Source organism: Ovis canadensis, chromosome 25 (assembly GCF_042477335.2).
Source record: "Ovis canadensis isolate MfBH-ARS-UI-01 breed Bighorn chromosome 25, ARS-UI_OviCan_v2, whole genome shotgun sequence".
NCBI classification, from domain to species: domain Eukaryota; kingdom Metazoa; phylum Chordata; class Mammalia; order Artiodactyla; family Bovidae; genus Ovis; species Ovis canadensis.
The window spans coordinates 37269768-37295581 of NC_091269.1; the positions used below are offsets into that span (position 1 = coordinate 37269768).

General features: G+C 37.0%; 1 protein-coding gene across 7 annotated transcripts in view; it reads left to right on the forward strand.

Annotated features, from left to right (window-relative positions):
- The window catches only part of REEP3 (receptor accessory protein 3), a 100653-nt gene that overhangs the window by 31330 nt on the left and 43509 nt on the right, over positions 1-25814 (forward strand). For 3 of the 7 annotated variants that reach the window (XM_069571799.1, XM_069571804.1, XM_069571802.1), the window contains exon 2: positions 17836-17908. In XM_069571799.1, the coding sequence (XP_069427900.1) occupies positions 17836-17908 (73 nt within the window). Of the gene's footprint in view, positions 1-986; positions 2923-17835; positions 17909-25814 lie in introns of those variants that run through there. The other 4 variants (XM_069571801.1, XM_069571803.1, XM_069571805.1 and 1 more) reach the window with 4 other exon arrangements.

A 25814-nucleotide genomic window follows, 5' to 3' on the forward strand; every position in this document is an offset into this window, starting at 1 on the left:
AGTTGAGGGACATTATAAAAATTACTTGACCAGTAATCTTCAGAACTATCAAATCATAAAAAATAAGGTTTGGGAAACTTTTTGGGTTGCTTGGGGTGACATGGTGATTAAATGTCATGTCACAAATGGAGTGAGATTCCAGATGGTATCCTAAAATTTGTTGTTTAGTTGCTAAGTCATGTCTGACTCTTTGTGATCCCATGGACTGTTGCCCATCAGGCTCCTCTGTCCGTAGGATTTCAGAAACTAAGCAAATCTGAGTAAAATATGAACTTTAATTAAATATAATGTATTGTTAATAGTTCATTAACTGTGCAAATGTACCATACTATAAATATAAATATATTTATTTTAATTGGAGGTTAATTACTTACATGTGTTCCCCATCCTGAACCTCCCCCCCTCCCTCCCCGTATCATCCCTCTGGGTCATCCCAGATACCAGCCCCAAGCATCCAGTATCATGCATTGAACCTGGACTGGCGACTTATTTCATATATGATATTATACATGTATGGTACATGAGAACTGTCTGTTCTGTCATTATAATTTTTTTGTAAATCTATAGTAAAATTAAATTTGTATTTTAAAAAAGTAAATTGAAGACATTATAACATTTTAGTCCTGATTACTGTGTCTCCTAAACAAGTGCATTCTTTTGTATAGCCACATGATTAATATCACCTAAGAAAATAACAATGATAAGATATTAACAGCTAAAGTACAGTCTGTATTCAAATTGCCCAAGTTGTTCTAATAATACCTTATGTAGCTGCATTATTGTTTTACAAAGAACAACCAGAACAAAAATAACAACAGATTTCAATCAGGGATTACACATTGCATTTAACTGGCTTTTTTTTTCTCTGTCTCCTTAACATAAAACAGTTCTCTCATGACAAGGAATTTTAACAACCCTTTCTTTTCAATGGACATATCAGCTGTCCTTTGTTTAATCACTTTTTTTTTTTTTTTTTTTTTTTTTAGGGAGCAAAAAGCTGTAAAGTCAGAATTGGTGGATTCTGTACCATTTCTCAAGAGTGGGAGTAGGATCATCCAAAAGTGCTGTCCTGAAACAGTGACATTTCCTGAGAGCCAGAGAGCTTGTTGGTGCCAAACTGTCAGGCTGGTTTCCTGCTATGAGTGATGTCAGGATTAAATGAGGCGGTGGTATAGTTATTCTGGCACATGTTTGCTTTCTTTTTTCTGTTGATGAGTTGCCCAGGATAGTATAAAGTTCCCTCCTCTCTGATTTGCTTGTACAAAGAAAGTACTTAGACATCCTCTCATCAGCTGACCACCTCGGAGAGAACATAGAGACTATCTTTAGATGCTTTCACAATGTTTAATTTTTACGTTCTGGTGATTCAATTTTTATGAGTTCTGTTATTGATTATTTGTTTAACAAAATAAGGAGACCAAACCTTCTCTAAACCTCATTAAACAAAGAGTAACACGCAGGATGCCTATGAAAAGAGGGAGAGTTCTCAACATAAATAGAAAGATTGTTCTAGCTCTAAGGAGTGGCATGAGAAAAAGAAATTATTGAACTGGAAATAACAGGCCTATTAGATGTGAACAAGTGAAATGAAGGAAGTGGTTTAAGAAATATGAAAATAGACTGTTTTGATTTCCAAATCATCACACGTTTAGTTTTAATTAAAAAGCAATGGGGACTTCACAGTGGTATCCTTATTTCTGGAATATACAGTGCCTGTCACAAAGTATGCCGTCAGTGCGATCTGTTTTTGTGTAATGGAGAGAAATTAACAGATTATTTGAAAGGAAAATAATTCAGTTCAGTTTAGACTGGTTGGAGCCCAGGAGAGAGTTGCTATGCTTGTTTGTGAGGGCACTGTAGATGACTACAGTATGGATTGCACAGCAGATATGAATGCACAGTGGGAGGACTTGGCAGCAATTTTAAATCTGAGTTCAATTCAGGGAAGTTCACTTGGAGGTCAGCATAGAACCCATGTTTATGGCTTTTCTTACTCATCTCCTTTTTATTTGTGTAGAGGCGTGTACTTCAAGAGAGGAAGTTTTCTCAACATATCCAGAAGTGGTTTATGTGCAATTTTTCTTCACCAGAAGCCTTTTTTAAACTTTAGATTACAGCCAAACTCTCCTTATCTTTAATGTTGATGGGGCTAATGCTGAGTTTGGGTTTTAACAGATCCTGTGTTTAAGGGGCTAAATAAAGAAATAGTTTCTCTGAGTTGAGAGTTATTCAAGAGTCAGGGGTTGGTCAGATGATGTGAGTAATTCTTAACTCCATCAAGTATGGCCACTTAACAATTTTGATAGGAATGTAGAGCATGTGAATGTTGATTAAACATGTCAATATTCCTTTTGTAGACTTTGTACACAGTCAAAAAATGGGTCTCATTTCTCCAAAGAAGACATACAGATGCCCAACAGGAACATGAAAAGATGCTCAATGTCGCTAATTATTAGAGAAATGCAAATCAAAACTACCCTGAGGTATTCCCTCATGCTGGTCAGAATGGCCATCATTAAAATATCTGCAAATAACAAATGCTGGCGAGAGGGTGTGGAGAAAAGGGAACCCTCCTACACGGTTGGTTGGAATGTAAATTCATATAGTTACTATTTGTGGAGAATAGTGTGAAGTTTCCTTAGAAAGCTAGAAACAGAATTACTGTATGATCTGGCAATCTCACTCCTGGGCGTGTATCCAGAAAAAACTATAATCCAAAAGGATACATGCACCCCTTTGTTCCTGACAGCAGTATTCACATTAGCCAAGTCATGGAAGCAACCTAAGTGTCCATTGACAGGTGAATGGATAAAGAAGATGTGGTACACATATACAATGAAATACTACTCAGCCATAAAAAAGAATGAAGTAATACCACTTGCACCAACATGGATGAACCAACAGATTACTGTACTGAGTGAAGTAAGTCAGACAGTTAAAGACAAATAGTGTATCACTCACATGTGCAGTCTAGAATATGACACGGGTGAACTCATTCACAAGCCAGAAACCGGCACGCAGACCAATGGTTACCAAAGGGAAAAGGGAGGAGGGGTAAATTAGGAATTTGGGATTAGCAAATACAAACTAGTGTTTATAAAATATAATATATAAATAAGGGCCTACTATATAGAACAGGGAACTAACTATGTTCACTATCTTACAATAAACCATAATGAAAATAATATGAAAAAGAATTATCTACATGTATGTATGGATATAAAAAACTGAATCACTTTGCTGTACAGCAGAAACTGGCACACTATAAATCAACTACACTTTAATAAAAATGTTAGAAAATGGGTCTCAGATATCTTTTTATATGTGACAGTAATACGTTAGTGGGTCACAATTCACAATTACTTAGATAACTTGTGAACATTGATTTTCATTCAACTACTGATGTTGAAGATATATGCTAGGGGTTACACACTGTATGAATTACAGAGTTTTTTGGTATAGAGCAAAGAACACAGGTTTTAAAATTGGAAGTTCTGTATTTTGCTTTGGCTTCGATACTTGGTGGGTACTTTATTCATAATATCATTGGTTTCTGAGCCTTATCTATAGAGATAGAACAATAATACCTATCCTATGTATGAGTTTCTTATTTGTAGTGACGATTAGAATGGAAAAATTAGGCCTGGTACACTGGGGAATGCTGTCGACTTTAGGAAACGTTGTCTTCTTTTAGTTATTATGGCATTCTATACAGCACTATCCACAGGAAGCCTAGTTCCTTGAGGGCCTCAAAAGCTGGTGATTCTCTAGGATATTCTGTTTTGAGTTCAGCATTATTTTTGAATATTTTTCTTTAGTCTGGGTCTACCACACAGTAGGCCTGGTAGTTGGAGGGTGAGGTGATGGCCAGGGGAGAGAACAGGATGATGAAATGCTAGTCTGATTTGCTGTGGATTGATTTCTTCCCTTTAGTGTTATCTTTAGGTTTCCTTTTAGAGTAGAAATTAGAGCTCTGAAGTAAAGTTAGAAGTTTAGCTCTGACGACATGAAAATTCCAAGCTTCATAGCTCTTGATGACTATAATTAAAACATGTATAAAGTCTTACAAAGGAATTTTTTTTTTTTACTGTGTTTTTTTTTCTCCTCGGCAGTTTTAAACTTGTATCACTGGTTAAAGTATTCAGGGTTGGGGCTTTTCTCATGGGCTTTTTATTCCTGATTGTAATTTTCATACTTTCTTTAAGACCACGTGTTTTACTAAGTGGGAATTCTCTACTAGAGAATTCTTAGCAACAGATCTTTTCTTAAAATTTGTATAATACAAAGTTGTGTATTATTTTGCGGTAATCATGCATGAACTTCTGCTACTTGATGGCAGAAGTTTAAACAGTAGCATAATGACTCATTTAGCAAGATATACACAGATACATGGGTTATCACTGGACCCTGTACCAACTGTAATCATTTGGCCATAAACAGGCACAAATTTGTTATTTTCAAGGATTTACTAATTTTTACCACTTTATATAACTTTCTCCTTATAATCTCTTAACATTTATTTTAGTGTTTAAGTAAGGACGGAGTTTGGCAAAAGTCAAGATAGCCTATAGTCATTTTCACATTACTTTTAAAAATACACTTTGACCTTAGCATATGAACTGCATATTGCTTAATCATAATCAGCTTTAATCCAAAACTAAAGTAACCTAATGTCGTCACACCTTAGTTTCTTGAAGACGCAGAATTCAGAAATTCAGATTCTTTGGCCCCACTTCCAAAGATTCTCATTCCCAGTTGTTCCTTGTATCTGGACAGATTTGGGAGCTTCTAAAGTGTTCTTGCCTGGAGAACCCCAGGGACAGGGGAGCCTGGTGGGCTGCTGTCTATGGGGTCGCACGGAGTCGGACACGACTGAAGCGACAGCAGCAGCAGCAACAACAAACCATTTATAGAGAGCTTTTCAAATAGTTTAAGGGTTTAGGATTCCTCCGAGGATTCTACAATCAGTGAAACTAAATTGAATTCTCTAGGACAACTTAACACATTTGCCTCATTTATTTGCATTCATCTCTTATTTTTTGATGATCCCAAGAAAGATTTCCTCTGAGGGGAAAAATACTACTTTGAAAAAATTCAGAAAACTACTGTTATAAAATAGATTGTTTCTAAAATTCCCTCTTGTTTAAGATTCTGATTTTATTCTAAAAACTCAGAGTCTGTGTTACTGTTAGAGACCTAACCTTCAAACAGAAAGGGCAAAATACATTTGCCCTCTTTATCTTGCATGAAGCCTTTTATAAATATAAACTTGGATGCCAGAATAGCCTGCCTTTTTGTTTTCACTAAATTCTGTGAATTCTTTCTACATATAGTATTTCATTGTCCTCCTGATAAAAGCACACTATAGTTTCACTTGGCTAAAAGACATATAGGCAGTGGAGTGCTGGGAATGCTTAACAACGGGAGCAAAGGGACTGATTCATATCATTTACCAATTTCCATGATGTAAATACTTCCAACAATAATAGCCTGTTTCACACTACCAGTGTGATGTCACCAAGCGTGGAGCTGGGACGAGACATCCACAGTACTTAGTATTTCCACTGCACACATAGAATAGCCATAAATAACTTCAAGAGCATAGCAAAATTGAATAAGATAATTAGGAAATGAGGAGTTTGAGTATTTACCATTTTGACTATTCATGTGTTTTCTATATTCAAATTAGTTGACCATAAGCTGTTCTGGAAATTGTTTGCATCCTTCTTTGGTGAAATAGTGTTTCAAAATGGGAGATTTTTTACTTTACATTTTCTACTTTATTTTTTAGATTACCTATACATTTTAAACAACAACAAAAACAGTATTTAAAAAGAAGCCCTCCAAAATATTTTAACATGTGGCTAAGTTGGGGAACCACCTATGGTTCCCAAACTCAGCTACCCAAACTAAACAATGCCTTTTTGGTTCTCTGGTACCATAGAGCTGAATTCTGTGCTTAGTCGTCGTGACCAGTACATTTTGACTATTTGTTTATGCTCTGTTGTGTTTTTTCAAATTATCTGAGAAATCATTTGCCAAATGTATATGTTAGAAAATAAAGAAAAATTAATTAAGACTAGGAAAAAATAGCAATCAAAATAGAAAATAAAAACCTGTGAATACAAGTACTGTATAAATATGCCAGTCCTAAGGCTCATCATGATTGAACAACAAATTTTGCGTTATCGGCTTCCTGGCAACTAGTCGGTAGGGAAAAAAGGAGCAATATAATTCTTATCAGATAGAAGGTAGGGCATCATTTTTTCAAAGAAAGCTAAGTACTGAATTCCAAGGTAAATCTCACATATGAGATTTAATATACAGGAATACCAATATAATACACAATGCTCTTAATACTTTTCCCCTGTTATTTATAGTCATGGGTTTCATATGGCAGTTTCTTATACTGTACCTCAAGAAGAAACAAGAATGTATTATTAAAAAGTAATAATAATTCCGTTAAAGTGACTTTCCCTCAAAGAAGAGACGTGTGATGTTTAAGAACATAACCTGGTAGTTGAGCTTGATCCAAATTTAGGATGACACCACCTAGAGAAATAAAGGTTTAAAACAAGGATGGCCAAAAGCAAAAAGGAAGGGCAAGTTAAATCCACTTAGCCTCTGTCCTTTGTTGTGAACTCATGTTGGTGCTGTGTTGACAAGTTTCCGAGACCAGGGTCGGCAGAAAAGAGTGCAGTGAATGAGTAGCAGTTTCTCTCTTGGTCACAGGAATGAACAGCTGGGAGACCTCCGCACGTTTACTATCCTTAGGCCAGGCTATTTTATGTTCATTTCACTGGTATCAGTCTTCAGTGTAAAGTGAATTACAGGCAGATGGGGTTTGTTTATACTCTGTGATGAGGGCCTGGAATGTTTTATTTTGCATTGCTCTTTAAGACTGTACATGGTATCTTGTGAATTATGACTGACTCGCCATAACGAGCCTGGTACATCTGTCTTTCATCATTCTGATTTTCGATCCTATGTTTTGTTTCTTTAATATTAGCTATTCCATTTTAGTTAATCTCTCTTCTCATTGAGTTTCTCCTTTAATGTGACAGAACACTATAATTAACATTTTTTGTTTTTTTGGGAGCATGATTCTGAAAGCAGTGGAATAAGGAGAATTTGCCAACTGAGCAACCCCGGGTGCCAATGAGTATGGTCATATTACGTATTGGTGTTATATGGTTTATTACCAGCAATAAGCTATTTGTTATGCTTACTTTTAACAAACTACAGTTGCAATTCTATTATTAGAGCAGTAACTTGTAATACAAAGATAATTCAGGGAAAATTAAGATAGTTCTGAAATTAAATGTTAGCATCATTAACTATAATATTTGGGGATGTTTTCCTCTAAGTATCAATTTATGTACCATGTGATTTTTCTAATCAATATATTATCTTAAAAACACGATTCATCCACTGGAAAAAATGCCTACCGAATCTCCTACTGTATTTTACTTGTTTGACTTTTGTGTTATTACGTAGTCCTTAAATGGGTATTTTATACATTCCTTAAAAGAATATAAATTGTTACTTTTCCAAAGAGCAATTTGGCAATATATATCAAAGATCTTCAAAATCTCAGCCCCTTTGACTTAGCTATTCCACTTCTACGATATGTCATTAGGAAATAAACAGTTTAAGTGTGGATTTTGCAGTGAGAATGCCTGACTTCGAATGTAGCCAATAAACTTACAAGATATTTGACGCTGGATTTTTTTAAAACTTCTGTAAGGCTCAGTTTTTGCATTTATAAAATAGGTATGAAAATATCACCTATCTCTAGGTGTTAGTATGAAAACTAAGTTGAAATGATATCTCAAAAGTGTTTAATATACTGCCTAATATAAAATGTTGATAAATAATTGCTATTAGTAGTCATTATAGAAAGACTTTTAAGGATAAAAATTTATGTGCTCTAAGATATCAATTGATTGTTTAAATTATGATATTTTATAACATAATTAGAACTTTTTTTAATATTGGTCTTTAAAATGTTAAGATAATATTGTAAGATTGTAGAGAAACTTGAAAAGATAATGTCAAAATGTTAAGACTGGATCACTGTTAATTTTTAAAACTACGTGATATATTCTCTGACATAAATCATACCAATGTTTTCTTAGGTCTCCCAAGGCACTAGAAATAAAAACAAAAATAAACAAGTGGGACCTAATCAAGCTTACAAACTTTTGCACAGCAATGGAAACCATAAACAAAATGAAAAGACAACCTACAGACAGAGAAAATATTTGCAAACAGTGCAACAGACAAGGGCTTAATATCCAAAATATAAAAACAGCTCATGTAACTCAACAACAACAGAAAAACAACCCAATCAAAAAAATGGGCAGAAGACCTAACTAAACATTCCTCCAAAGACATACATATGGCCAATAGGCACATGAGAAGATGCTCAACACCACTAATTATTAGAGAAATGAAAATCAAAATTACACACCTGTCAGAATGGCCATCATTAAAAAGTCTACAAATAAGTGCTGGAAAGGGTGTGGAGATAAAGGCAGTTATCCTCCTTCAATGGTGGCAATGTAAGTTGGTGCAGCCATGATGTAAAACAGTATGGAGCTTCCTCAGAAAGCTAAAAATAGAATTATCATATGATCCAGCAATCCCACTCCTGGGCATATACCCAGACAGAACTATAATTCAAAAAGATGCATGCACCCCTATGTTCATAGCAACAGTATTCACAATAGCCAAGACATGGAAACAACCTACATGTCCATCAACAGATGAATGGATAAAGATGTAGTGCGTATATACAAGGGAATACTACTCAACCATAACAAAGAACAAAATAGCATCATTTGCAACAACATGGGTACAACTGGAGATTATCATACTAAGTGAAGTAAGTCAGAAAAAGAAAGACAAATACTATATGGTATCGCTTATGTATGGAATTTAAAACATGACACAGATGAACCCATCCAGCAAACAGAAACAGACTCAGAACAAACCTGTGGCTGCCAGGAGGTAGGGGTGGAGGAAGGATGGATTGTGAGTTATAGGTTAGCAGATGCCAACTATTATATATAGAATGGATAAACAAGAGCCTACCTTATAGCACAGTAAACTGTATTCAGTATCCTTGGATAAACCATAATGAAAAGGAGTATGAAAAAGAATACATGTATCTGTATAACTGAGTCATTTTGCTATACTACAGCAATTCAGTTCAGTTCAGTCACTCGGTCGTGTCCGACTCTTTGCAACCCCATGAATTGCAGCACTCCAGGCCTCCCTGTCCATCACCAACTCCCAGAGTTCACTCAGGCTCACATCCATCGAGTCAGTGATGCCATCCAGCCATCTCATCCTCTGTCGACCCATTCTCCTGCCCCCAATCCCTCCCAGCATCAGAGTCTTGTCCAATGAGTCAACTCTTCGCATGAGGTGGCCAAAGTACTGGAGTTTCAGCTTTAGCATCATTCCTTCCAAAGAAATCCCAGGGCTGATCTCCTTCAGAATGGACTGGTTGGATCTCCTTGCAGTCCAAGGGACTCTCAAGAGTCTTCTCCAACACCACAGTTCAAAAGCATCAATTCTTCAGCGCTCAGCTTTCTTCACAGTCCAACTCTCACATCCATACATGACCACTGGAAAAACCATATCCTTGACTAGACGGACCTTTGTTGGCAAAGTAATATCTCTGCTTTTGAATATGCTATCTAGGTTGGTCATAACTTTTCTTCCAAGGAGTAAGCGTCTTTTAATTTCATGGCTGCAGTCACCATCTGCAGTGATTTTGGAGCCCCCCAAAATAAAGTCTGGCTCTGTTTCCACTGTTTCTCTATCTGTTTCCCATGAAGTGATGTGACTGGATGCCATGATCTTAGTTTTCTGAATGTTGAGCTTTAATCCAACTTTTTCACTCTCCTCTTTGACTTTCATCAAGAGGCTTTTTAGTTCCTCTTCACTTTCTGCCAAAAGGGTGGTGTCCTCTGCATATCTGAGGTTATTGATATTTCTCCCGGCAGTCTTGATTCCAGCTTGTGCTTCTTCCAGCCTAGCGTTACTCATGATGTACTCTGCATATAAGTTAAATAAGCAGGGTGACAATTTTTTTTAATTGAAGTATAGTTGATTTACTACAGCAATTACAACGTTGTAAATCTACTATAATTTAAAAAAAACTAGCTGATAGAGGGATTTGTTTTATTAACACTGTTCTATTTGTGTGTGGCTTTATTTTTCATTTTTTTAATTATTTATTTTTGGCTGTGCTGGTTCTTTGTTGCTAGGTCTCTTCTCTAGTTGCAGCATGCAGAGGCTACTCTTCATTGCAGTGCCTGGGCTTCTCATTGTGACGGCTTCTCTTGGTGCCGAGCCTGGACTCTAGGACATGCAGGCTTCAGCAGTTCTGACACGTGGTTCCTGGGCTCTAGAGCACAGGCTTAGTAGTTGTGGCACACGGGCTTAGTTGCTCTGCGGCATGTGGAATCTTCCTGGATTCAGGGATCAAACCCGTGTCTGCTGCATTGGCAGGCGGATTCTTTACCACTGAGCCACCAAGGAAGCCCTTTCAGTGTTTTTCAAAGAATGACAAGAGTAATAAAAAAGGAAGTTTAAATCCTTGGAATTAGTGCTTTTGTAATTTGTTTAAATGTTAAATTGATCAGTTTATTAAAATATTATTGATGCATTTTTTAAAGTTTGAAAGACTTTGATATATCAGGCTTGTGAAAAGTTTTGTAAAAATTGTAACAAATACATTTATAAAAGAAGATGGCTTATTCAGTCATGGAATTTCTTGGTGATTTTTATTGTCTTTTTAGTGCTTTTGTATATCTTCCAAAAATTCTACAATAACTTTGTTTTTAGAATCTTAATCAGAAAAGTATTTAATCAGTTTTTATATGAATTGATGCTTAACTTTTATGCTTTGATGACATTAATTCTAGTATTGAGCGCACCCTTATTCATTGCTTCTTAGATTGCCCTTTGAACATGTAATTTTCAGACAATTTTGGTGGAAGTTGGATTGTGTCTTAACATCTGTCCAGAAGATAGCTATTTCAAGTATTTTTCATATATGAAAAATGATACAAGAACCATCCTCACTACTGCATTCCCATAAATTTTATTTCCTTTTTTAAGCAGTGTTTTTCAGCATAGTCAGTGTTCATATAGGCAACTTTACCTTAACGGGAGGAAAGGGTATTATGAGTATTTTGGCAAAGTTCTCGCCTCTTTAGGCAAAAATAAGATTAAGAGGAAATAAGCAACTATTTCTTCCTGCCTCTGTAACTGAAATGATATTCATATTTATAGGTCAACTTTATTTGTAGTAAATACTCCCTTTCTAAACTGTAAGTTTATCTTGTAGGTGGCCTTCTAAAATAAACTTTATTTGCTTTTGTACACTATGTGCTCATGCTTTGGCTTTATGCCTGACCTCCCAGGTTGCAAACATCTACAGTAGAGCCCAATATTAAAGGAAATGAACCCAAAAAATAACTGAGAAAATATTACAATGTTAGTAATAAATTATCCAGTATATTCTCATTGGAGCAATAAATTATAATATGAACAGTGGTGGTCTTTAAAAATTGTCCCACTATTCACTAAGACATTTAATCTTTTCCGTGTTCCAAATGAAATACATTATTGGTTTCTACTCTTTACAACATTTAGGTGTTAGGGACATAATATTTGTTCATTTGACTGGTTCTGTTCAATACAGAGGTTAAAAAATAAAGGCAAAACACCTGTATGCATAGCACCAACTAGCACCAAATCTTACTATATATAAGAAAATTATTTTCGAAGTCAGTTACGTATACATTAATACAAACAATCTAAAATAGAGTATGCTAAAGGAAAAACGAGTAATGCTAACAAATTCTAAAATTTACAATGAAAGTAATTTAGAAGTCTCTGGAAGAGGGTAGAATCCTGATGGGGAAAAAGTTAATTAAGCCAGGAAAAAAAAATAGAAGAAAGAAAGGAGAGGAGGGAGGGGAGGATAAGGAGGGAAGGAGACATCGCAGGCAGGAAGCGCACACTCCAGGACTGAAGTAGAAATACAAGAGGCATATTAAGGAAACCATGTTGGAACAGATGATTCATATAAGGCAGTGGTTTTCCAAATTACGTTCTGATGAGTCCCCACATGGGCCGGTTGGCAAGCAGGTGAAGAGGCCAGCTACTAAAGTCTGTAAGCAAGGTGTGATCAGTCTTCCTAACACACCTGCTGTGTTAGGAAGACTGATCTGACCGTGGAGCCAGAAGCTGTGTCGGGAAAACCATTGAGTAAGTCAGATGAGATGGCACAAGTCCAGATGTATCACCGGCCACCGGTATATAAATAAAAGAGGATGGAGGCATGGGTGCGCCCCGAGGAGAAACCTGAGTGACAGATTGAATGCGTGATATAGCCGGGGAAGAAGAAGTAAAAGATTCATACACTGACAGTGATGGAGAAGTTCATGTTGAATTTAAACCCAGCTACTAGTACTAGGTTGTATGAGAATATGGAAGAAAATATGTTGATTGTGTCCCGGTTGTGAAAGGAAATACAAAGTAGACTGAAATGATTAACTTGAGTATGTAAACCTTTATCTGCGGTGGTTGATGGTGGGATTATACCTTAGGTTGGCAGTGAGGATGAACCCATAGCAGACCTGAGAGCTGTGTTCTCGTTTACACCTCAGGTGCTAAGTCAACTGATTGCTTAGAAACCACTAAGGTGGAAAGCCTCTGTGCCTTGTAAGGTGCCCGTGTTAAACTGAAATGCCCTAGGCTCTGTGGCACAGCTAAAAGTCTCATAGCCAGAGTCTGGGAATTGGCTTCTGGTGAGGTAGCATTCACAGGGTAGTAGTATTAGATAACTGAGAGTATTAACGATGCTTTCAGTTGGTGAGGATAAAATCCCGAGCAGGAGAATACTTGTTATTCCTCAGACCTGGTGACATGAGCCCGGAACGCATGGTTCAGCTTTCTGAAGGATGACTCACCAGGGATTTATAGCCCATCCCCCCTCCCTCAGATAAACTATAAATGCACTAAAAATCTGTCTTTCTCTATATCTCTCATATAAAGATATAGTCACTTGCTCTCAGTCTAAGAATGCATATTTAAATGGAAACACTTATTTGAAAGTCCTTAAATTAGTATGTGTTATGGGCTGAATGGTGTCCCTCTCCCAAAACTTGTATGTTGAAGTCTTAACGTCCAGTAATCTCAGAATGTGACTGTATTTGGAGATAAGATCTCTAAAGAGGCAAGTAAGCTAAAATGAGGTATTCAGAGTGGGCCGTAATCCAATATGACTGGTATTCTTACAAGAAGAAGGGATTAGGACACACACACAGACCAAGGTATGATATGAGGACACAGTGAGAATGTGACCACCTGCAATCCAAGAGAAAGACCTCAGGAAAAAACTAAACTAGCCCACACCTTGACCTTGGACTTCCAGCCATCAGAACTATGAGACGATAAACAGCTGTTTTAACCATCCAGCCTGTGGTATTTTGTTATGGCAGCCCTGGCAAACATAATACATTATGTATTTGAGCAAACTTCATAAACAAAATCAAAAGATAATAACCTAGAAAGATATTGGCTAACATACAAAACACACAAGGGCCTTGAATCACCTACACTCCAGTAACAATGAGCACACTTAGCACTCAGATCTTAAATACCAGACAGTCTTAAATACCACTGTCCAATAAAGGAAACCAAGGCTCCATGGAGAAGTGGCTGATTCTAGGAATGCAACAGGAATTATTACATGGTATGAGCCAGGTCCATTTTATAGTGCCAGAAAGTAATTAGTAATTGCTTAAAAAAAAAGTCCCTCCCAATTATAGAGGTGTATCAAAGGGACACAGGAACTAACTGAAAGATCTCCCAACGTTCAAAGCTTTTGAGTAACAAGTAGATTAAAACCTAAAAAGTGTAAAATAAACATACAAGTACATATTGATGTAAATAAATTATTGAATAAATGGCTGGGGAATAATAGACAAATCTCCCATGCAGAAGAATTCCAAATAATTTATATAGCTACTCCACCCTCAAGGAGGTAGAGATCAGCTCCTCACTCAAGCATGGCCTGTGCGTTGTGACTTCCTTCCCAAGACTACAGCATGGAAAGCAGCTCAGGGCGGGGAGGAACCTACAATGGCAAATCGAACAGACACTGCTTCAGCCTGGTGTTCAGGGCTGCCGAAACAGTGATAAGTCACGCTACTAGTATGTGCCCTTGATATAATATGATGTGATAGAACTGTGCTTCTGTGATTTTCCTCACCAAAACCATACCGTATCTAATCATGAGAAAAACATCAGCAAATGCCTGTCGAGCAGTTTTCTACAGTGTTCAGTTCAGCCGCTCAGTCGTGTCCAACTCTTTGCGACCCCATGGACTGCAGCACGCCAGGCCTCTCTGTCCATCACCAACTCCCGGAGTTCACTCAAACTCATGTCCATTGAGTTGGTGATGCCATCCAACCATCACATCCTGTGTCGTCCCCTTCTCCTCCTGCCTTCAATCTTTCCCAGCATCAGGGTCTTTTCAAATGAGTCCGCTCTTCCATCAGAATACATCAAAGTATTGGCATTTCAGCTCCAACATCAGTCTTTCCAATGAATATTCAGGACTGATTTCCTTTAGGATGGACTGGTTGGATTTCCCTGCAGTCCAGGGGACTCTCCAGAGTCTTTTCCAACATCGCAGTTCAAAAGCATCAATTTTTGGAGCTCAGCTTTCTTTATAGTCCAGCTCTCACATTCATACATGACTACTGGAAAAACCATAGCCTTGACTACTTTGTTGGCAAAGTAATATCTCTGCTTTTTAATATGCTGTCTAGGTTGGTCATAACTTTCCTTCCAAGAAGTAAGCGTCTTTTTTAATTTCATGACTGCAATCACCATCTGCAGTGATTTTGGAGCCCCAAAAAATAAAGTCTGCCACTGTTTCCCCAATCTATTTGCCATGAAGTGATGGGACTGGATGCCATGATCTTAGTTTTCTGAATGTTGAGCTTTAAGCCAACTTTTTCACTCTCCTCTTTTACTTTCATCAAGAGGCTCTTTAGTTCTTCTTTACTTTCTGCCATAAGGCTGGAGTCATCTGCATATCTGAGGTTATTGATATTTTTCCTGGCAATCTTGATTCCAGCTTGTGCTTCATCTAGTCCAGCATTTTGCATGATGTACTCTGCATATAAGTTAAATAAGCAGGGTGACAATATACAGCCTTGATGTACTCCTTTTCCTATTTGGAACCAGTGTGTTGTTCCATGTCCAGTTCTAACTGTTGCTTCCTGACCTGCATACAGATTTCTTAAGAGGCAGGTCAGGTGGTCTGGTATTCCAACAGTGTAGTTGATCTGTATTCCTCAAAACTGTCCAGATCATTTCCCAAGGAGTCTGAGAAATTGTTACTGCCAAGAGTCCTAAGGAGGGAAGACAACTAGCTATAAATATGCTATCTTTAATGGGATCCTGGGACAGAAAAAGGATGCTAGGTAAAAACTGTAAGAAATCTGAATAAAGTATGGACTTTGTGAAAGTCACTCAGTCATGTCTGACTCTGCAACGCAATGGACTATAACCCACGGACAGGCTCCTCGGTCCATGAAATTCTCCAGGCAAGAGTACTGGAATGGGTTTCCATGCCCTTCTCCAGGGGATCTTCCCAACCCAGGGATCAAACCCAGGTCTCCCACATTGCAGGCAGATTCTTTACCATCTGAGCCACCAGGGAAGCCTGGACTTTAGTTAATAATATAGTTTAAGTGATTTATTAATTATGACAAATATACCATACTCTGATACAAGGTAGTATTAATAGGACTAACTCAGTGTAGGCTATTGGGAACTATCTATACTATCTTTTCAACTTCTCTGTAAAAATAAAACTATTCTAAAACTCTTTTTTAAAATAAACCAAAAAGGAAAGTAGACAACAGAATATCATACACTTCATGTATCAGAAACCAGTGAACACTTGGGAAAAAACTCATACTTTAACTATTAAAACATATGAGATGATTATGTATCTCTTATTTAGCTGGCAGACTTTTTTAAAAAATCATGATACACACGATTGGCAATGTATAGGAATGTGAAGTAGAACTCCTCTGCAGGGCATATTTGGTAATAGGCAAAAATGTCTATACTCTTTGAAGCAGCAACATCACAACCAAGAAGTGAGTATCTGTGTGCACAGAAATGTTTTTTGTATTATGTGCAATAGTGTGAAGACATCTGGTACAAGCTGCTCAAGCTAATACGGGAAGCACTTCCTCCAAGTTTCCACACCCCACCTGGGAACTTCTTGGAAAAAAGTTTTTTAATGACTGGTCAACCTATCTATACCTGTGATCCAAGGATAAGAAAAATGGCCTAAAAATATGAGCTCTTTATTAACATAGGATAGGAAAGTGGACTGAAGTTCCCTTATGTCCAAGACTTTCTCCTATAATCAACATCCTGGGGCTGATCAAACTAAGACCCCTAATTCCCCAGAGGGACAATCCCTGCTGGGACCAATCTGCCATTGTTATCAGGGCCAATTTGAGCACTAGCTGGTCTAAATTTTGGCTATGAAACTATGACCACAGAAAAATACAATTTTTGACAGTGTGGTCACAATATTATTTAGACTACAGAGGAAAGTTTGAAGAAAATTCCTTTTTAGAATTCTTGCCCTGAGGAAATAACTCCTCCTGTGCCTTAAGAAAGGCTTCGCAGATGGCACTAGGGGTAATGAACTTGCCTGCCAATGCAGGAGACACAGGAGACACTGGTTCGATCCCTAGGTTGGGAAGATCCCCTGGAGGAGGGCTGGCAACCCACTCCAGTAGCCTTGCCTGGAGAATCCCTGTGGACAGAGGAGCCTGGCAGGCTACAGTCTATGGAGTCGCAAAGAGTCAGACATGACTGAGTGGCTAAGGACAGCACGATAGCAGAAATCTGGAAATTAACCAAAAGCCTATAAATACGGGACTGTTTAAATAAACCATGCAAATATCAATATGGAATGTAGTGAAGATATCAATACTGTCGACTAATATTTGAAGAGAAAAATTCCATGATATATTACGTGAAAATGCCAGTGTGTACTGCGTCATGTCATTTCTGTGTCTATACACACACACACGCACGCACACACACACACACTCCTTGGATCTAGTGAAATAATTTAATGCTATCTGTTAGAATTAAATCCTGTTAGTAATTGTCATAAAGTGCTTTGAGTTATTTTAATATATATTATAATAAATATATCAAGTATTGTTTCACAGCACTGTCATAATTAGAAATCAGAGTGAAAGACCACTTTTTCCATTATCACAAATTGTGTGTGTGTGGAAACATTATGTCTGTTTTAGGTTTGCATCCCATGGATAAAAAATGGGATTTGCATACAGTAAAGTGTTGCCTGTGGTAATTTCTGACTCATAGGCTGAGGACAATTTTTATTTTACTTTCCGCAATTTTGCACAAATTTTGCACAAATAATTCCATTTTCCAAAATGTTCGGGATCCACAGAATATTTTTTGTGGAATAAAAGATTTTAAATGGCCATTTTTTTAAATAAATCTTTTGTTCCTATAAGCCTGTGTAAAATATTGAAACTATCCTTTGGTTTTCAAAAAATATTTTTTTTCCCTTTGCTTTTCTGAGTGGCTATAGTTTATACACCAAGGTTTTGTATACATTTACACCGTCATGTGTTTTCCATGTACTGTCTACTTTTCTATCAGGTGAAATTTTCATGAGCTATTGAAACCATTGTCATGTTTGATTCATCTTCTTGCACTTTTTGCTTTTAGGTTGGTGTTTGGAATGCTTTATCCTGCATATTATTCATACAAAGCTGTGAAAACGAAAAACGTGAAGGAATATGTAAGTATAGTTTTGTGAGTGATCAATTCTAGTTGAATGTGTCCACTGTATACAATACTAGAAAAACATTATTTTAGAAACAGCCGGAATAATGTTTTGGGTTAAAAATGTTACATAAATGTGATGAAGTGCGTCTTTTTTTAAAACTAATTTTGAGTATAATTCCAAAGTGACGTTTCAAAAATAGTTTGCTGTCAGTTGGCATTTAAACAAGTATGATTCCCGAATGAGTCATTGCATCTCTAGTCAACCTCCAGTAAAATAAGAGGTTGGGAAATTGTCTGTTTTTTAGTCTTATAAATGTATAGGTTTACCTGGAATATCTCTGTGGTCCCAGAATCTTTTCCTTCCTTCACAGGCGTTTGTCACCTTCTAATTGATTAAATATGTAGATACCTTACGACTACTGACAATTACAGTTGTTTTCTCTTCTTGAATCATGGTATGCTATGATTTCCTCTTCAGTCATCAATCTTTCTTTTCTCTTTCACTTTCCTCTTCCCCATCTTTTAGCTGTTTTTTTTTTTTACTTTCACTAATTTTTAAATGATTATTATAATAAATTCTTCAAATATTGTTTTATGGTACTGGCATACTTTAGTTTTTAGATACAAGCACTTTTCTTCAGTTAACAAGTGCTTCTCAAGCTACTTGTGTTACAGGACCACTTTGGGTTTTGTGTTTTTTTTAATAATTTCCATTATGTCATAGACCAATACTTTTAAAAATAAATTTTAAAAGTAATCACTAGAAAAATCAAGTCAAATTCCAAAAACATACAAAATACTACCCAAACTTTTATTATTAGACGTAGTAGATCTGAAATTATTGTCAATTTTATATTTAAAGCAAAACAGTAACACTCCACAACCTTGCACTAGTCCGCACACAACACTTTGCCTTATGGTGTCATATTTTAATTGGAATTCTGCTTTGAAAGATAAAAACAAGACTTGCTCTTCATTTCTAAACACCACAAAAATATATGCTAGGAGTATTCAACTTGCTACTAATTAATTGTACTGGCTGATACAATCCTCATTTGAAAAGTTTATGATAGTGTGATTACACAAGATTTTTTTTTCTGAATCTACTTTATTGTATATTTGAAGTACAGGGTGATATGTTCCTCAGCTCTTACCTGTGAATATTATAAACCTAGAATAAACAATAACTGGTATATCTGAGTGTCTCTGTGTATATATCTGTGAAGTATTCTCACTCCCCTCCCAAATGTACAACGTTTTTGTTGGAAAAAAATTACAAATTGAAAATGAAGTTCTCATGAGGACCTTGTCAGCAGGCACACAAATGCCATTCCTTAAATAAAAGATAAGAATATAGCAAAAGAAAATATAAAAGTATGTATGTGTTAGTCGCTCAGTTGTGGCCAACTCTTTGCGACCCCACAGACTGTAGCCCACCAGGCTCCTTTGTCCATGGAATCCTCCAGGAGAGAATACTGGAGTGAGTTGCCACTTCCTTCTCCAGGGGATATTCCCAACCCAGAGATTGAACCCAGGCCTCCTGCGTTGAAGGTGGATTTTTTACCATCTGAACTACTAGGGAAACCCATAAAAGTATAACAAATTACAATGAAAAGAGGCCCTTATGTATAAATTAATGATAGAAGGGCAGGAAAAACAGTATTATTCAGGGATTGACCTAAGAACCATTGTGACAATATCATTACATTTCTTACTATGCATCAATTTAATTTTGTTAATGTTTTTAAGGACTTAGAAACATAGATTTTTACTCCCTTAATACAACACTCAAAATTTTACTACTGCATTATTCTATAAATTTGGTGTTAGTAAGAATGGTCTAATCCTCAAATTTTAATTCTGCTTCATAAATTAAAGTAATTTAACCTATGGAAGAGAATCCATTAACATTCTTATTCAAACTGTTGGAAAAACTTTAAGACTTGACATGTGCTTATATATTTATATATACACACCTACTACATATATACATATTTGGATATATACTTCACAGTGCCTTGGACATCTTTTTAGAGATTAACTCATAAAACAAGGAAAGAATTATCTGTACATAATTTTGCTACAGTATTATTTCTCTGGAACAAGTGTCTTTAACCATCCCTTTGGGAATATTGGAATCATGAGTGATTGAAGGGAAACTGGGGAAGCAAAAAAGGCAGGCGGCTGGAGTTGTTTTGATGATTACCTGGTAATCAAATCTGCTTCACAAATTAAGCAAGAGCTAGAGTGAAACGGAAAAACAGTCAGGCACAGGCACTGAAACGAGAAAGGCAGGAATCTGCTTTTGACACAGAAGTGTGACACTACTGTAAGACCTCCTGGGGACCAAAGCGTCTGCCATCAAGTCTGCTGGAGAGACTAAGCAGAGATATCATACTAGAAAAATAACATCTTAACGTTTACGTAATTTCTACCAATTTCAAAATACTTGTGTGTATTATTATTTCCAGTTGTTACTACAACAGTTGCCACACATTTACTGGCTTAAACCAAAGCCAGTCTCAGAAGTCAGAAATCTGAAATGGATCCACAGGCCTCATTCATTTGGGAAACTCTAGGGGAAAATCAGTTTCCTTACCTTTGCTAGCTTCTACAGGCGGCCCATACTCCTTGGCTTACGGCTGTATTCCTCCAGCTTCAAAGCCAGAAACATGGGACTGAGACCTCCTCAAGCTGGTATCTCTCTAGTTCTCCTGAGATAAAAGAAGGTTCTGAGGTCCTCTTCCCCTAATAAAGACTCTCGTGACTACATTGGACTCCCCTGAGTAATCCAGGCTCCTCGCCCCATCTGAGGGTCAGCCGATTAGCCACCTGAATTCCATGTGCAGCCTGATTTCTCCTCTAACACGCAACCTGACATAGTCACAGGTTCCAGGGATTAAGACAGGGCCATCTTTGGAGGAGGGAGATGTTATTCTTCTGCCTAATACAATATCTCAGTGGCCCTCACTCCGATTCCATAAAGTAGTAAGGGATATTGGACTATTACAGGCTCAGTGACGTGAATTAACTTGCCCAGGGTCACATGAATCATTAAGGAGGAAAGGTATCAGATTAGAAAATAAATGAGGATTTTTCTCACTTGAAAAGCAAAAAAACAATGAAACAGCTTTCAGCACCAACCAGCAAATATGCCTGTGATTAGTTCCAAGGTGGATCTTCAGAAACCCCACTTATATGGATATTTTCCAAGTAGAGCAGTGAAATAGCTTAACCAGTACAAGGGCAGGACCCATAAGCATCTAAACCAACTGTAAAATGATTAAAGATAAAATGAGAAGTTTTTGAAAGTTCTGTATGGTCTTGGCAGTTCTTTAAATATTTCCAGCATAAATTTATTTGTGACAAAAATTTTGAGTATCATTTTCTTAGTGAACCTCACCTAAACTTAAGTCATCCAATTTTACCCCTGATTTATAGCAATTTTATCAAAACTCTGTTCTCACAGAGTTTTCTTATAATCCCATCCAAATCTGTTTTTTATGTGGTAGTTTCTTAATAAAAGCAACTTTCTTAAAATTTCCCTGTTATATTCTTAATAGCCTTTTATACCATCTGTAATATATTTTTTGTATGTATTTGTGTTTATTTTCCCCACCAGATAAGCTCCAAAGAGAGTTTTGTTAATTGCTATATTCCTATACCTAGAACAGTACATGTTACATGGTAGGTACTCAATATGTTTTTAATGAGTAAAGAAGGAAGAAGAGTTGACTTCTAAGTATCTAACAAATCTTAAATGGTATTTACAAGAACATGTCCCTTTCTTCAGTGGATGGATCTAGTTTCTCAGCTTTGATTCTGCTCATTAAGGAGTACACAGACCAGTCTGACTTATCCCTAAGTCCAGTTATTCTGTGATGTTTGGTTAATACCTAAATTCTACTGATATCTACTTCAAAATTATTCTCAGAAAGCAAACATTTTTGGTTAATTTACTTCTTCCCACCCTAACTGCTACCATTGTCTTTAAGGCTGCAAATATTGTAGATTGCACCTGATAAAACAGATGCTGTATTCAAATCAAAACAAATGGAAAGAGCTGTGTATTTTGGCAATCTTCCTCTCTTCCTTTGCCTATTTTTAAAACGGAGCTTTCCTAGGATATAATTTCCTGTATAGTGTGGCAGCTATGGCCTACTTAAAGTCTTTCAGTCTTGCAGTAATTGAAATGTAAACTTACTGAAGAATTAGTATGGTTTTGCAATTTTTTTCAAGCCTAGACCGTCTCACGACTTGAAAATGGAGTGTTTACTTCCAAGTTGTGTATAATTGCTGTAGCTTTTCTAGGAAACCAGTGTTCTTATTCTAAGAATGTTGGGGAAAGTGGCAATGAAAAGACTGGGCAACAGTGCTTAGAAATCACAGACGTTTGGTCCTGAGATTTACTGTGAGCAAGAACAAAGGACAGGGGAAACTCTGGGAGATTACTTTCTGAAAGGCCCTCCAAAACCCTGTTGACTTAGTTTTTGAAAGTGACCTAATTTTTGACTGAATATTTGGGTGATATGAAGCTGAACAAATATGCCACATGCTTGTCATTTGGTAAAATCTTAAGTTGCCTACTAGTTCTGTTTGTTAGAAATTTTGTCTACCAGTTATAAAGGGGAAAAATGTAGTAAAGAAACTTCGTTGTCAAACGTGTTCCCCAGGCATCTTTTCATATTTTGGACTAAAAACACTCATTTGTTGGAAGTATGAAAATTTAACAAATTAAAGGGATTTTTAAATTTTTATCTATTTTTAATTGAAGGATAATTGCTTTAAAATACTGTGTTGGTTTCTGCAATGTATCAAAAAGTATTTTTTTTTTAATTTTTTGAAAATTAGTTTTATCAGGCTGCAATCCTGTTTATTTTTTATTGTGATCTACTTTTAATTTACTTTTTGTTTTTAATCAAAGCTTTACTTATTTATACTTTTAAAATCAGACAGTTGTCCAAGGCTTATTATGTAAAACAACAGTTCCCCACCTTCCTCATCTCTATTTCTAACTTTCAAGGAAACTACTTTCAGTTCTTTTATCCAAATCCATTAGTATTTATTTATACATCTAAATACATGCTTGTATGGCTGTTTCTTAATTTTTCAGATGTATCTCATCAGTTGACTTCCTTCTGTTAGAGATGATTTATAAGTTACCCAATGTCTCTATATACTTGCATAATTTCCAGTATCATTAGAATGTAATTTGAGTTGGATCAATATTCAGTATTTACATTATTGAGGCTAAATTAGAAAAAAGCAATAGAGTCTAGAGATAAAGAACTAGGTTACTTGGCTTATCACCTTGGCCCTGTGCCTTACTAGCTGTATCTTTGAATGGGTTATTTTTTTGCCTCAATTTCCTGATCTGGGAAAAAAGTACAGTCGTGGTACTTGCCTCCTCAGGTGGTTGTGAGGATTATATGAGTTAATGCAACAAAGCATTTAAATCAGTGCCTATTATAAAAGGTTTTCAGCATGGAAACACCATTTGCATCTGATGTCTACAGTATCCTGCCATGACCATTCTTTCTCTTCACAGTAATTTGTTATTCATTATCTTGTTTTTCTGTTTTGTTTTGTTCGCTTATTTGGCATTCTCTGTTCTCCTTGCTTATTTAGACCCAAACTCTGTGATGATGTGTGAATTTCCTCTCAGTGCATTCTCATCCATTAGATATTCCAGACTGACTCTGAGATCCTCAGGTTTCTTAATCTCCTGTTTTCCTCTTTCTTCTTTTACTTCCTCATTTTGATGCATGCCTTTCTTCCCAAGAAGGCTTTTTGAGAGGTTTTGTTTTTTGTTTTTTTTTTGAGATGAAAGTAGGCTGAAAGTATTTTCCTTCAGAATTTTGTCTTTTAACTTATTGTGTTGCTGTGCAGACATCTGGCAGATTTGACATTTGGCATCTTACCTGCTTGTGGGAATTTTCTGTGTCCCTGTAGTTTAAAAATTTCAAGATGACGTGCCTTGGTGTAAGCCAGTTACAGTCAATTTTGCTAAACCTTCAGTCATCCCTTTTAATCCAAGAATGCTTTGTCCTTCAGCTCTGGGAAATTTGTTTAAAATTATTTCTTTAAGGATTTTCTCCACTTCATTTTCACTAATTGTTTTGATCTGGGCTTCCTTTTATTCAGTTAGAAAGCCACTTGGACTGATTCTCTAAATTTTCTGATCTTTTTTCTTCTCTTTCCCAACTCTTTTTTTTTTTTTTTGCTGTATTTTATGGTAGAGTTCCTCATTCTTCTCTTCTCTTCTGTGTTTAATTTCCAAGGGCTTCTTTTATTGTCTGAATGTCCCTTTTTCGATAGCGTCCTCTTCCTACTGTGTTTAAAATAGCTTCCCTTTTGTCTGAGGATATGAATGATCGCTCTTTAGATGTGTTCTTTCTACATTTCGGCCTCTGTTTTTCATGTATGATTTTTCTCAAAAGTTAGGTAATCCTCAGTTCTCTACTCATATTTGAATATTATAATGAAAAGCTGATTCAAAGTCCTGAACCCATGAAGAGGCTTGCTGACTGTGATCTTCACTCCAAGGGGATTTAACTAGGCATTTTATTTGTTCCTAGGACTGCCATAAGGAAGTGCCACAAACTGAGTGTCTTAAAACAATAGAATTTTATTGCCTCGCTCTTCTGGGGCCAAGATATGGGCAGGGCCACTTTCCCTCTGAAACCTGTTGACGAGAATCCTTTCTTGCCTGTTCCTAGCTTCCAGTGGTTGGCAGGAAGCTGTCTTTGGTGATTCTTGCCTTTCAGGGGCAGCACTTCAGTCTCTGCCTCTGTTATCCCCATGATGTTCTCCCTCATGTGTCTTTGTCTCTGAGTCTTTTTTTTTTCTCCTTTTAAAGACACCAGTCACATTGGATTAAGGGCTCACCATACCCCAAGATGACCTCATCCTAACTAATTATATCTTTAGTGACCCTGTTTCCAAGTGGGGTCACATTCTGAGGGTTAGAACTTTGTAGTACTCTTGCCAGACTACCGTAACAAAATGCCACACAATGAATAGCTTAGGCCATGTAAAGTTTTTTCTCACAGTTCTCTGGCTGCAAGTTCAAGATGAAAGTGCCATCAGGGTTGGTTTTGGGGGAGGCCTCTTTGTAGCTTACAGACATTCTATCTGTGTCCTCATATGACCTTTTCTCTCTGCGTGCAGGGAGAGAGATTTCTTTAGGGTCTCTTACTCTTCTAATGAAGTGGGGACCCATCTGTTGAAGTGGAGCCCCATCCTTTGAAGTGGGACCTCATCCTTAGGACCTTTTGAATCTTCATCACCTCCTTAAAGTTTCTGTCTCCAAATACCATCACTCGGGGGGTTAGTTAGCGCTTCAGCAAGCAAATTTTAGGGGAACACAGTCTATAACAGACTTCAGCATATCTTTCTGGGGAACACATCTCAACCCATCACAGTCATTTCAAATTATCGGTGTCTATATCTTCAGGTGTTTTCTTTTGTGCCAGGCAGATTGTTCCCAGAGAAGACTCTTCCATTCTGAAAGGCACTTGGTTGCTGGCTTTCTCGTGGGAAAACAAGGATTGGGGCCCTCAAATACTCAATTTATTATCTGTTACTTAATCCCTGTTGGCCCTACTCAACTGTGCCAGAGATTTGCAAATCCAACCATCGCTTTTTCCAGAGAATAAGCCTCAGGGGGAGCGAGGGGTGTCACCAGACCGCCGGAGTGGGAGGCCATCCAAGGATCTACCTGTCCTCACAGTATCCCTACAGCCATCCTCCATTTGTCCTTTTTGGCCAAGAATTGTGTTACCAGTTTTTGAACCTTTGGGAAGCTCTTCAGTGTAAACTTGGGTTGCTTCTCAACTTTTCCCACCGTCCACTTACTCTTCAGTTTTCTCAGCTCTTCTGGGTCAGTTACTACTCATCCATTTCTTTCCTGGGTCCAA